The sequence below is a fragment of the Neoarius graeffei genome, chromosome 3 (genome assembly GCF_027579695.1).
Source record: "Neoarius graeffei isolate fNeoGra1 chromosome 3, fNeoGra1.pri, whole genome shotgun sequence".
Classification (NCBI taxonomy): domain Eukaryota; kingdom Metazoa; phylum Chordata; class Actinopteri; order Siluriformes; family Ariidae; genus Neoarius; species Neoarius graeffei.
In genome coordinates, this window is record NC_083571.1 from 87,807,980 (window position 1) to 87,821,819 (window position 13,840).

The 13,840-nt window shown below is 41.7% G+C and overlaps 1 protein-coding gene across 3 annotated transcripts in view; it reads right to left on the reverse strand.

The window, feature by feature from the left end:
* Positions 1–12,447, reverse strand: part of pcsk9 (proprotein convertase subtilisin/kexin type 9) — a 40,808-nt gene extending 28,361 nt beyond the window's left edge. The window contains exons 1-2 of one of the 3 annotated variants that reach the window (XM_060917599.1): positions 12,361–12,447; positions 12,102–12,257 (exon numbers count right to left, since the gene is read on the reverse strand). In XM_060917599.1, coding sequence (XP_060773582.1) covers positions 12,102–12,227 — 126 coding nt within the window. In that variant the 5' untranslated portion in view covers positions 12,228–12,257; positions 12,361–12,447. The other 2 variants (XM_060917600.1, XM_060917601.1) reach the window with 2 other exon arrangements.
* Positions 12,448–13,840: the final 1,393 nt, after the last annotated feature.

The following is a 13,840-nucleotide window of genomic DNA, read 5'->3' on the forward strand; positions in this document are numbered from 1 at the left end:
CCGGTTTCCCCCACAGTCCAAAGACATGCAGGTTAGGTTAACTGGTGACTCTAAATTGACCGTAGATGTGAGTGTGAATGGTTGTCTGTGTCTATGTGTCAGCCCTGTGATGACCTGGCGACTTGTCCAGGGTGTACCCCGCCTTTCGCCCGTAGTCAGCTGGGATAGGCTCCAGCTTGCCTGCGACCCTGTAGAAGGATAAAGCGGCTAGAGATAATGAGATGAGAATGAGATAATAATATGTTAATTCAACACTGGAAACTTTGCTGTGTTGATGATACATCATCTATGAAGAAATGTCCAAAACATCAATCAGCAAGTGTTTAAACATATACAGTACGTCCACTGAAATGTACCATCTGACTTCATCATAACACATGACGGTGTTCTCTTCCTAAAGAGGTCCTTTATTGATAACATCTCTCAATATTACTATTAGTAAAATGTCACCCCAGGTATGCCCTTGAGTGGTAGTAATTTAATCGGAGGAATACACAAGAGCATTAGTGAGGTCAGGCACCGATCTCAAGCAAGTTGAAATGGTGCGCACCAAGTAAGCTGACATTCCAGTTCATTCCAAAGGTGTTCATTGGGGTTGAGATCAAGGCTGTGTGCAGGCCACTCAGGTTCTTCCATTGCAGCCTTGGCAAACCATGCCTTCATGGATCTCGTTTTGTTCACAGGGACAGGTTTGGCCCCTTCGTTCCAAGGTTAGAAAATTGCAACGCTACTGCGTACAAATACATCCTATACAATTGTGTGCTTCCAAATTTGCATGAAACAGGAAGTTGACCCCCAAAATCTTGAGGTAGGAAAAATACCATGCTTCAGTTTTTATTGTTTGTTTTTACACAAGGTCCTAAAATTGTCATACATTAGACATATAAGCAGTATGATATACAATCAGTGGCCACTTTAATAGGAGTGGAACCCAATGTGGTCTTCTGCTGTTGCATGCTGAGATGCTTTTCTGCTCACCACGGTTGTAAAGAGTTGCTACGAGTTGTTATATCCTTCCTGGCAGCTCGAGTCAATCTGGCCATTTTCCGCTGATCTCTCTTATCAACAAGGCGTTTGTTTCCACCCACAGAACTGTCGCTCACTCAATGTTTTTTGTTTTTTGCACCATTCTGTGTAAACTCTAGAGACTGTTGTGTGTGGAAACCCCAGGAAACTGAATGTCACATAGATCACAATTTTTCCCATTCTGATGTTTGAAGTGGACATTAACTGAAGCTCTTAATTTGTATCTGCATGATTTGAGGCATTGTGCTGCTGTCAAGGGATTGGCCGATTAGAGAACTGCATAAGGCGTATGGGTGTACCTAATAAAGTGGCCGGTGAATGTATACAATGTATTACTATAATAAGATAAGCATTAAGGCAAGATCAAATCAGATGGATTGGTCCCATCTCACCTGTGACCCTGAGTAGGATTAGAGATAAAGTGGATGGATGGATTTTATGATACTATTGAAAGAAAAAGAATTCATAAAGTGTTACACATATGTGATTTACATTTCAGTGCTGTTTTTACTGGGCTTTTTAGTTAATATCTCTCTATGCCCTGTCACCCCTCCTGGAGTATAGGCCGTTGACAGTTGCTCTCCAAGCAACTCTGTCTTCAGCTATCCTTCCAGCTGGGCCCATGTGTGCCTAAGCCTCCTCATGTCTGCGTGAAGGTCCCTACGCCAGCTGTTCTTAGGTCTGCCTCTTATTCTTCTCTTCCCTTGGGGGTTCCATATGGTCTTAGCTGAAAGAAGGGCATTTGGTCTTGAGGTTTCCTTGTGGCTTTTGCCCCTTGACGTCATGGGCCTTCTGATTGAAGGCCCCTTTCATCCAAGACTAAGTATGTTGTCTCCATTTCTGTAGGGCTTTGTGTTTTATGGAGAAGGGTTGCTAGCCCTTCGTCCAACCCTCCTTTCTCATCTGGGCTTGGGACCGGCCATGGCAGAGTTTAGTTAATATGTTAATTTGAATTTTTATAAAAGATTGGTTATGAATTTGGAAATTCATTAAGCACTGCACAGTGCACATTCAAAATTTTGCTAACCACCAACAGAAGAACAACATTCAGAACTGGTTGGAAGATGACTTAAAAAAAAAAAATCCACTACTGTTGAATTTTTTAAGATGAAAACAGATGGTAAGTCATCAACCGTGGGTGTGTATATGTATAGAATGTATCAACAATATAACCTAGCGAATTATGTTGATGCACAGAAACCTCTCCGTGTAGGCTGGTCCTGTTGAATTTACAGCGTAGGGTCTGTATGATTAGCATGCCAGGCTAGCTCTAAAGTTTGAAGGGTTTAATGAATATCTACAGTGGTCTATTTGCCCTGACTAAGTTTATTTAGCAGGTCAACAACAATGTGTGTTCATGCAGACACCAATAGTTGCCCTGACAAAATTTAATCAGCAGAAAATCATTAATATGAGCCATTTTATGTTTGACAATGTTATGCACACATTTCAGAATTATAGAAACAGAATAACTGTAGTGTTTGAGTGTTTTCAGATAAAGTACCGCAAGGACCATCAGATGTCGAAAACCGCACATTGATATCTGCAATAATAAAAATTTGACGGCAATGAATGTGGGTCAAAATTGCTATAATTTCATGGATCTTTTGTCTCATTTTTTCAATGAGGAAAGTTATACATCTTCTGTATTGTAATATAATATTATTTCAACTTATTGGATGCACTATTTGTGCTAGTGTATCATATTTCTTCATCTTTCAGGCTGGAGTACACCATTTTGTTGCAAAATATACATCTTGTTGGACCATGCATGAAATGTCTGCAGTGTGACAGATTTACTGTTGAGATATTTTCTGTCAAATTTATCAAGCTCATGATGTCAAATTTGCATTTAATGTCTAGTTTATAATGAATTTCTCATCAATATCCAGATGGGAAAAAAAACAAACATGTTCACAGTATAACTTCCTAATACTACTGAGGTATGATTCAAAATGGTATGTTAGAAGTTACCCTGGGGTCCTTTGTGACCTCGTCCGCTATTACACGCCTTGCTCTTGGAGTGATCTTTGTCGGTCGACCACTCCTGGGGAGGGTAACAATGGTCTTGAATTTCCTCCATTTGTACACAATCTGTCTGACTGTGGATTGGTGGAGTCCAAACTCTTTAGAGATGGTTTTGTAACCTTTTCCAGCCTGATGAGCATCAACAACGCTTTTTCTGAGGTCCTCAGAAATCTCCTTTGTTCGTGCCATGATACATTTCCACAAACACATGTTGTGAAGATCAGACTTTGATAGATCCCTGTTCTTTAAATAAAACAGGGTGCCCACTTCCACCTGATTGTCATCCCATTGATTGAAAACACCTGACTTTAATTTCACCTTCAAATTAACTGCTAATCCTAGAGGTTCACATACTTTTGCCACTCACAGATTAGATTAGATTAGATTAGATTAGATTAGATTAGATTAGATTAGATAAAACTTTATTGATCCCTTTGGGAGGGTTCCCTCAGGGAAATTAAGATTCCAGCAGCATCATTACAGATAAACAGAGAAAAGAAATAGAGAAAACTTCTAGACAAATTAAAATAAATTAAGTATTTGCATATACAAATATAAAAAGAGTAAGAAGAGAAGGGGGGAAGGGGGGAAGGGGGGCGGCAGGAGAGATATTGCACATTATATTGCACATTGTCCAGTATTGCTTATTGTTAGGCTAGGCTACTGCTTCTTCCCGTCCTCTGCCCTCCTGTTACCCCTCCTCCCACCCAGAGAGGAGTTGTACAGTCTGATGGCATGAGGGACAAAGGAGTTTTTGAGTCTGTTCGTCCTGCACTTGGGAAGGAGCATTCTGTCACTGAACAGGCTCCTCTGGTTGCTGATGCCGGTGTGCAGAGGGTGACTGGCATCGTCCATGATGTTCAATAGTTTGTCCATAGATCTCTTCTCTGCCACCGTCACCAGAGAGTCCAGCTTCATGCCGACCACAGAGCTGGCCCGCCTGATCAGTTTGTCCAGCCTGGATGTGTCCTTCTTGGATGTGCTGCCCCCCCAGCACACCACGGTGTAAAACAGGACACTGGCAACCACAGACTTATAGAACATCCACAGGAGTTTCCTGCAGATGTTAAAGGACCGCAGCCTCCTAAGGAAGTATAGCCTGCTCTGTCCCTTGTAATATTGTAATATGTAATATTGGATCATTTTCCTCAATAAATAAATGACCAAGTAGAATATTTGTGTCTCATTCGTTTAACTGGGTTCTCTTTATCTACTTTTAGGACTTGTATGAAAATCTGATGATGTTTTAGGTCATATTTATGCAGAAATATAGAAAATTCTGAAGGGTTCCCAAACTTCCAAGCACCACTGTATGTACACAATGCTGAGAGACATACAATGAGCTCAGTACAATAACTATGAAGGGTCTTTAGTAACAACACAATATGTCTATCTGGTACTTGGAATGTCTTGCTGAATTACAAAATGCAGGACAATCAACTCACTTGTAGTGTCTGTAGGCCCCATGTTATCTCATACAAAGAGTCAATTATAATAAAAAGTTATAAGCAACTTATTGAAGTAATCAGGAAAAATCATTCATTTTCTCTGTATGTGACACAGAAACAAATACACAAGGAACTTTTTTCATGATATTTGGAAGATGTAATTACAGTTCTAAACACTACATGCCGAGAATTCTGATCTTGCTAGAGCTGAAACAAAGTATTGGGATAGTATTGCTTTTAAAAATTGTAGACCTGAATATTGTTAGTTAATCAGAACATGAATAGCATGTATCACATGTACAAAGTAATATGGCAAAATGTCGTGTCCGTAGGCCCCTGATAGTGCCGTAACTTGAATGTATGTAACTTTTTTGCCGTTGAAGATTAGTGAGAAAAAATTTACAGGTATATATTAGACATAATTTGTGACAATATGCCATAGGTTTCTGCTGGAAAGGACATGGTCAATTTTTGGCCCTCAGTAAGACACATTTGGTACACATTAGTGATTTTCTGCTGACTCATTATGTTTTAATGCTCCTTGTAGCCTACGCAGAACCAACCAGCCTCCATACCATAGCTAGCCTTTGGAAGATTAGTCACATATAGGGATTAAATATTTTTTTGTTTTGTTTGTTTTGTCATGCAATATTAACGTTAACATAATTTTGTGTTGTCCAGACACCATGAACTGCTGCAGTCAACTGAGCCTGGATGCATTGGAGAAAATGGTATTGATGTGTGTGCGTGTATGAGAGAGAAACTTGGAAGACATATTTATATGATCATAGTTTTGTGAGATGGGATGCCATCTGGGATTTTGAATGTTGTAATATAATAATGTAGCTTAGAATTTGTGTCTCTGGGGTCATGTGAGTGAGAAATTATATATTTTTATTAAACTGATGATAAACTTGACTAGTGATATTTAATAGTCAATTGACACGTGCGTCACTTTCCTGAGACATTATGGGTGTTGATGATAACTTCATAATAAGGAGACAGAAACTGAAGTGAACAACATGCATTTAAAAAGAGCAGTGCCAAAAATCACTAATAAAGATGTCATAACCTTTGAATGTGTGTGGGTGATAATATTTCTTGTGGTGTAGTGCTTATGCACAGGGTATGTGTGTGCTGTAGTCATGGCCGTAGCCAGCTATGAGGCCACCGATGTCCAGACCTCGGTCATTTTTAAGAGCTGAAAATACATTTGTACGCTAAATATTCAACTGGATAAAAAAATAAAGAATAACATTAAAACGTCTCCATAAAAAGTGCATTGTTAATTATGTTAAACGTTGATTCTGTCTTCTGTGTCTGTTTTGTGCGTGCGGCACTGAGACCAAGAACACAAAAACGAATGAGTGCACGACTCGGGGGAGGAACGCAGTGCAGTAGACACGTTTTTTTCATGGTAACCATCAGCGCACTTTCATGAAGCTGTTAAATTAACATTTTCGAAGCAGCGCAGTTGTAGCCTACCTTGTTTAGCTAGCCTTTGATGAAAGAGGTTGTTGTTGAGATTTGTAAACCAATTTTCTGTGGTGCCATTTGCACTAATAATCACTTATTTCTGCCTAAATATTCTTTTTATTTTGTCATTTCAGTATGCTGAGCTGAAGAAACCAGGAATCTGGGAATCTCACACACACACACACACACACACACACACTTGATAAGGCAAACTGTTCAACAAGTTTAAAGTTACCCCTACTCTTTATTCAAACATGGTGGTGTATACTGATTTTTTTCCCAGAATTTTTTTTTTTTGTGTAGGTGTGACGGATGCCAGATTGTTAAGGTATCTTGGTTACATAGGCTACATGGTTAGGGTATCTTTTGTCCTCATTGCTTGGGCCAGATCAAACCATTAAACAAGCTTAAATTATTCTTACTCTTGCCACATACATGATTTTTTTTTTCAAAACTGACGATATTCAGTGCAAACACCATTAAAAGTAATTTCAGGAACAGATACCTTGTGTGACGTGTAATTCACCCCCTCATTTAAATATGTCGAAAATTTCTCGGCGTGCGCTTTGCGCATTACGGACCTCGGTGATTTTAAAATGCTGGCTACGGCCCTGGCTGTAGTGCTGCTTCCAGCTGCAGCCACCATCTAGCTCCATGAGCAAAAAGAGAGGCTGAGTGCATAAGCCCTCTCCTGGTGGTTTTACAGCTGCCACACCAAGATTCTCACAGTGCCTCCTCGCTGGCACACAACGGGTAACGCTGAACTGTGAGGGATCTCGGAGCAGGTCTGAGCCCCAGAGGTGCTGTGCGCAGGCCCATCAGCATGTGGGCATGCCTTGACACTCGCCATTCAGCCCCCTGCTGCCTTGTAGGGTAGGCCTTTTCAGGCAAAGGCTAGGAGAAGGGCACTCCGAAATCAAACCAAAGGGCAGGCGAGGCTCATGAGTCAGGGATGGCAGCTTGCCTAGGGGAGGGAAACTCTGACCACAAACCTCCACTGCCTTGCGGCTACACCTCCATGAGGAAAGGCTTCGGGAGTCAACCCTGAAGAAAAATCCAGAGCTGGAGTCCCTAAGGCGGTCCAACATAAACAGAGGTGTTCCTCTGGCAACTCCTGCAGCCAAGCCAACTCCAAGTGTAATGCCTCGCATCCCCTTGGGTTTAGTCAGTGCGGCCGAGAGGGGGGCCCTGCTGACTGGGCAGCATAGGGTCTCCATACAACTTGCCCAGGCTCGTGCCCTGGAGAGGTTACTCCAGTCTCACCGCAAGGTGAGAGCACAACATGGAAGACAGCAGTCAGGGTTATAAATCCCCGCTCAATTGGTATAGAATTGGACACCACGGGTTGTCTTCATCGGTGGGAGGAATCATTGCATTCCACTGGTCAGCTACAGCCCCCGGACATTAAGGTGCTGACTCACCATGGTCTGCCTGCTCTAGTGGGTACCTTGAACTTAGAGCATGTGCTCAACAAGCAGATCATCAAACGTGCACCACACAATCACCACAGACACACAACGAAGACTCCAGCTCTTCGAATTGCAAACTGGAACGTGCATACCATGTGCACTGGACTATCAGACGACCTACAAGACATCAATGACATCCGCAAGACAGCGGTGATCGACATGGAGTTGCACAGATTAAAAGTCGACATCGCAGCCCTTCAAGAAACGCGTCTCCCCGAGAACGGATCACTCAAGGAAGATCACTATATGTTTTTCTGACAAGGGAAAGGCACAGAGGAGCCAAGAGAGCATGGAGTTGGCTTTGCAGTCAAAAACTCTCTACTTCGGATGATTGAACCCCCTACAGATGCTGCACGCATGCACTCACCTTGCGCTTGTCTACGATGGCTGATCCTGTAAACCTCATATGCACCCATGCACCAATGATGCAAGCTACTCCTGAAGCAAAAGACCAGTTCTATGAGCTACTAGACCACATAGTGCACCAGATTCCCTTGTCTGAACACCTCTATCTCCTAGGAGATTTTAGTGCCCAAGTTGGAGCTGATTGCGAGTCTTGGCCGACTGTGCTTGGTCACCACAGCATTGGGAAGATGAATGGGAATGGCCAGAGACTCTGTATAAGAATAAAGGGAACCGGAGTGACTGTAACAGCTACAGAGGTATCTCGCTGCTCAGCATCATTGGCAAAGTCTTCGCCAGAGTCGTACTCAGCCGACTACAAGTTCTTGCAACCCTAATCTACCCTGAGTCTCAGTGTGCCTTCAGAGCTCAGAGATCTACAGTGGATATGATATTCTCAGTACGACAGCTCCAAAAGAAGTGCCGGGAGCAGCAGATGTCACTGTATATCGCATTTATTCACCTCACCAAAGCCTTCGATTTAGTGAGCAGAGACGGTCTCTTCCAGCTCCTGCGCAAGATCGGCTGCCCTCCCCAGTCACTCAGCATCATCGCGTCTTTCCACGACAACATGCTAGGAGTAGTGAGCTACGACGGAGAAACCTCAGAGCCTTTTGCCATCAAGAGCGGCGTAAAACAAGATTGTGTCCTAGCACCAACTCTGTTTGGAATGTTTTTCTCCATGCTGCTAAACTTTGCATTTAAAAACTCCACAGAGGGCATCCACCTGCACACAAAAAATGACAGGAAGCTATTCAACCTGGCCAGACTACGAGCAAGGACAAAGGTCTGCACTGTGCTCATCAGAGGACTGCTCTTCGCGGACGACTTAGCCCTGACCGCCCACTCTGAAGAAGACCTCTAACTCATCAGTCAGTTCTCCACTGCGTGCAAGGATTTTGGTGTCACGATTAGTATAAAAAAGACAAAAGTTATGGGTCAGAATGTTCTATCACTTCCATCCATCTACATCAATGACCAAGTGCTCAAAGTGACCAGCAGCTTCACTTACCTGGGCTCCACTGTCAGCTGTAACCTGTCCCTTGACCACGAGCTGGACAAGCGTATTGCCAAGGCTGCAGGTGTCATGGCCAAACTCAACAAGAGAGTCTGGAGCAACAACCTCCTGACAAGCAACACCAAGGTCAAGGTTTACAAGGCCTGCATCCTGAGCACTCTCCTGTATGGCAGTGAAACGTGGACTATGTATGCCAAGCAAGAAAATCATCTTGAAACCTTTCACCTATGCTGCCTATGGCCCAACACAGGAGAGCCAGCTCCTCAGGCCAGGACTCGGCTGTCTACATTCATCTTAACAACAAAGGACACTCATTTCAGGATTGTAACGTACGCATTTTAGCCAGAGAGGATCGTTGGTATGAGCGAGGAGTTAAAGAAGCCATTTTTGTCAACCTGGAACGGCCATCACTGAACAGAGGTGGGGGTCTAAGACATCATTTGTCAAACATCTACAAGGCGGTCTTGGACACTCTTCCCAGACGGCTGGGTGTACACCAGGACCCAGCTGTTTTCGGTGACTCACAGGAGGACAGAGAGAGTCAGATTGCCATTGATCACCCTAACGGACAATCCTTTGATCACCCTAATGACTCGCCGTTCACACCCAGCCTCCAGTGACCCACACCAACATGATGCCTCAATGACACCTTAGATGAGCTGGTCATCAGAATTCTGATTCTGATTCTGATCCAGGAGAAGATAAATATCTGATACTCCCTATTAGTCAGACAGAACTGAGGAAGCCTTTTGGACGAGAGGTGAAACGTTTTCAAGAATTTTCAAGCAAGTCCAGTTGCCCATTTCTACCACCCACAGTTTACTATGACCTGGATGATTGAGAATCTTCACAGGCACTGATGGTTACATCATCTTGTCGCTAAATGAACAGCTGATCACACCAAGGTGCTCGCTGACTGCCGATATTTATTAGTTTGGTCCTGCGTTTCCTTTCCTTTGCAACGTCTTTTCTTCTCACTTTCTGTTTCAGTCTTTCATGTTTCGTTTGCACACTCACGTCCTCCATTTTTCTCTCCTGTTTCAAATTTGTATCCCACAATGCCTTGCATGAACAGGGAAAGCATGATGTCCATCCATCCATTATCTGTAGCCGCTTATCCTGTTCTACAGGGTCGCAGGCAAGCTGGAGCCTATCCCAGCTGTGGGCAAGAGTCAAGGTACACCCTGGACAAGGCTCCAGGTCATCACAGGGCTGACACAGAGACAAACAACCATTCACACTCATTCACACCTATGGTCAACTTAGAGCCACCAATTAGCCTAAACTGCATATCTTTGGACTGTGGGGGAAAACCGGAGAACCTGGAGAAAACCCATGCAGACACGGGGAGAACATGCAAACTCCACATATAAAGGCCCTCACCAGCCACTGGGCTCAAACCCAGGACCTTCTTGCTGTGAGGCAACAGTGCTAACCACTACACCACCGTGCCACCCTGATGCGTGACGTAATATCTTGTATTGGTGAGAAAAAAGCAGGAAAAAATAATGGAGACTTTAGGGCCACATGGCCGTAAATTCATTAATTCCATCCATCCATTATCTGTAGCTGCTTATCCTGTCCTACAGGGTCGCAGGCAAGCTGCAGGCTATCCCAGCTGACTATGGGTGAGACGTGGGGTACACCCTGGACAAGTCACCAGATCATCGCAGAGCAGAATGGCCCACACAGAAAGGCCCTCGTCAGCCGCTGGGCTCGAACCCAGGACCTTCTTGCTCTGAGGCGACAATGCTAACCACTACACCACCCTGCCGCCCTAGATTCATTAATTGTTCTATTTAAAAAAAAAACGAATAAAATTGGAAGTCTGTGATTCAAATTCAGTAGCTTTCCACTAAACGTTATCCACTTAGGGTTGTTTTACAATCAGGGTACAAAGTTTATGTCACAGGGGTCCAAAATTCAAATTGATTCAAACTGGTTCTTCATTCATTCATTCATTCATTCTTTCTAGCCGCTTTATCCTTCTACAGGGTCACAGGCAAGCTGGAGCCTATCCCAGCTGACTACAGGCAAAAGGCGGGGTACACCCTGGACAAGTCGCCAGGTCATCACAGGGCTGACACATAGACACAGACAACCATTCACACTCACATTCACACCTACGGTCAATTTAGAGTCACCAGTTAACCTAACCTGCATGTCTTTGGACTGTGGGGGAAACCGGAGCACCCGGAGGAAACCCACGCGGACAACATGCAAACTCCGCACAGAAAGGCCCTCGCCGGCCCCGGGGCTCGAACCCAGGACCTTCTTGCTGTGAGGCGACAGCGCTAACCACTACACCATCAAACTGGTTCTTGTACCAGTTTTTAAGTGAAGGACAAGTTAAAGAACAGATAGGCATGTGTAATAGTTTGTATTATAACAAGATTAAGTGTAGCTTTAAGCAGGGCTGGGAGAAACAAATGAAGTGATTCTCGGAGAGGACATTTTTTTTTTTGACAATTCAGAATCCACTACTTCCATAGTGCTTTTAAATATAAGGCTGTAAGCTTTGTGTTAGTTGTCTCTAATATTTATGTCCCAATATCTTGACCACATTTTAGGATGAAAATAATCATTTTAGATATGTTATTTTATATTGAAAAATTAGCTGTCTCGGAGAGGGCATTTTTTTGACACAATTACATACTAATTTGATCAAAATAGTCTGAAAACTTACTGGCATTCAACATTAAAACTTAACTACGGTATGTTTCTAATGATATGGAACCAAATATTTGTTTTATGGTATAAAGAATGATTTAAGTGCATCCCTTTTGGAGCTACCTGTGGTCAAAAAAAGCACTTTTTCTAAATGACACGAGTAATTTTGCTAAATATGACATATATTGCCATACATTCACCAAAAATAACGTTATCACCAATTTTTTTTTTTTTTTTGCATGGTAAATAGAGCTATCACAGGGCTACAATAAACAACCGAGTTTATTTAGTCAAGCCTTTTGATATTGAAGATAATGAGTGTTAAATGTGATTTTTAGCTTGCGTACCCTGATTGTAAAACAACCCCTAAACTAAAATATTTGGGTATCGGAGGAAATTATTTTTATGACCTACACTTGAAAAATCTGAAAGGCAGTATAGCTTTAAGCTATAATTTTTTTAATCATTCCCACACAATTTTCCACATTATTTGTGCTCGTACGAAATGCAAAAAAAAAAAAAAAAAGACTATTGCACCTAAAGTGCAAAAGTGCAGCGCCTCACCTTTGTGCACCTGAGGAACTCAGCCACGCGCTCAGGTTGAGGATCCTGAAGCTCAAGCAGCTCTTTCTCTTCAGAGGAAACCCTCACTGCCAGCGCCGCCACACACAGCACCAGCAAAACACTCATTTCCCCAAAAGTTTCTCGTCTGTTTGGATCCTATAAATCCGCAAAAGTGTTAAAGTGCATGTTATTTCCCAGTGATGCTGCTACAGTGGCTGTGTTTCTCAAATAATTCTCCAGATCCTGCAATAACACGCACCTTTGCAGGTTACTTACTGGTTGCAGTCTCAGGCATGTACCTGCTGTCAGTGGAGGGTGTTTTTTTTCTTTTCCTTTTTTCTTTTATTTAAAGCCGCAGGTCTTTGATAAAGTCAGTTACTTAAGGCGTGGCCTGGTGACGTATGACATGCTCACGCCACCACCTTCAGATCGAACGATGTCTCCTTATGTAAGGATCTTTCAGAAACACAGAGTCAGGTTTCAGTGTGATTTTGGAACCTCCATCAACTTTCCCTCTGACTTACAGTAGATCTACCTATTCATCACTGACATTCTGCATCACCTGTGTTGACCTGTGATCTGATGTTTGTGAAACAGCTGAGTTTAGAATATTAGACTATAATATGGAAGAGAATATTAAAAATTATTTTCCTAATTACCTTGTTTTGTTCAGTCAGGTTCATAATCATGTTCTAATAGTGAAAGGTGAAGCCTTTTTGCAATCACACTACATTTTAGACTAGAGTGTTTTTGTTTTTCTTTACTTTATTAGGCTCACCCTGCACTGATCACCTGAACAACACACAGAATCATATAGATCAGGGGTTTTCAAAGTGTGGGAGAGTCAGCCCCCCCTCAGAGAGCAAATAAACAACAGCCCCCCCCCCCCCCCCCCCTTACAATTTTTGTTGTTGCTATACTTAATGTTCTATTTGTATTTTTAAAAAATGGTTGTTGTACGCATTTTTTTTTCTTTTACACATTTTAAACATCTGTGCTTTTTGAAAACATCTTTTTTTTACACATTTAAAACATATGCGCTTTATTAAAACATCTTTTTTTTTACACATTTTGAACATCTGTGCTTTTTAAAAACATTTTTACACATTTTAAACATCTGTGCTTTTTTAAAACATCTTGTTTTACACATTTTAAACATCTGTGCTTTTTTAAAACCTCTTTTTTACACATTTTAAACATCTGTGCTTTTTAAAACCTCTTTTTTTACACATTTTAAACATCTGTGCTTTTTTAAAACCTTTTTTTTTTTACACATTTTAAACATCTGCTTTTTGAAAACATCTTTTTTACACATTTAAAACATATGAGCTTTATTAAACATCTTTTTTTTTACACATTTTAAACATCTGTGCTTTTTTAAAACCTCTTTTTTACACATTTTAAACATCTGTGCTTTTTTAAAACATCTTTTTACACATTTTAAACATTTGTGCTTTTTTAAAACCTTTTTTTTACACATTTTGATTGATTGATTGATTGATTGATTGATTACTTTATTCAGAACAATAAAGAAGAAAGATATAAAAATAAAAATTTAAATAAAAAATACAATAATCAAAACATCATCATAAACAAACAGAATAGCGTAGCCACAAGGCAATAACATAATGTTCAGAAAGGATTAGGAAGAAGTAATAACTTATCCAATCCTAACCCTCTATACCACCGCTAATCAAATGTCACTTTCCACCATAATAAACTATATATACAAAAGAAAA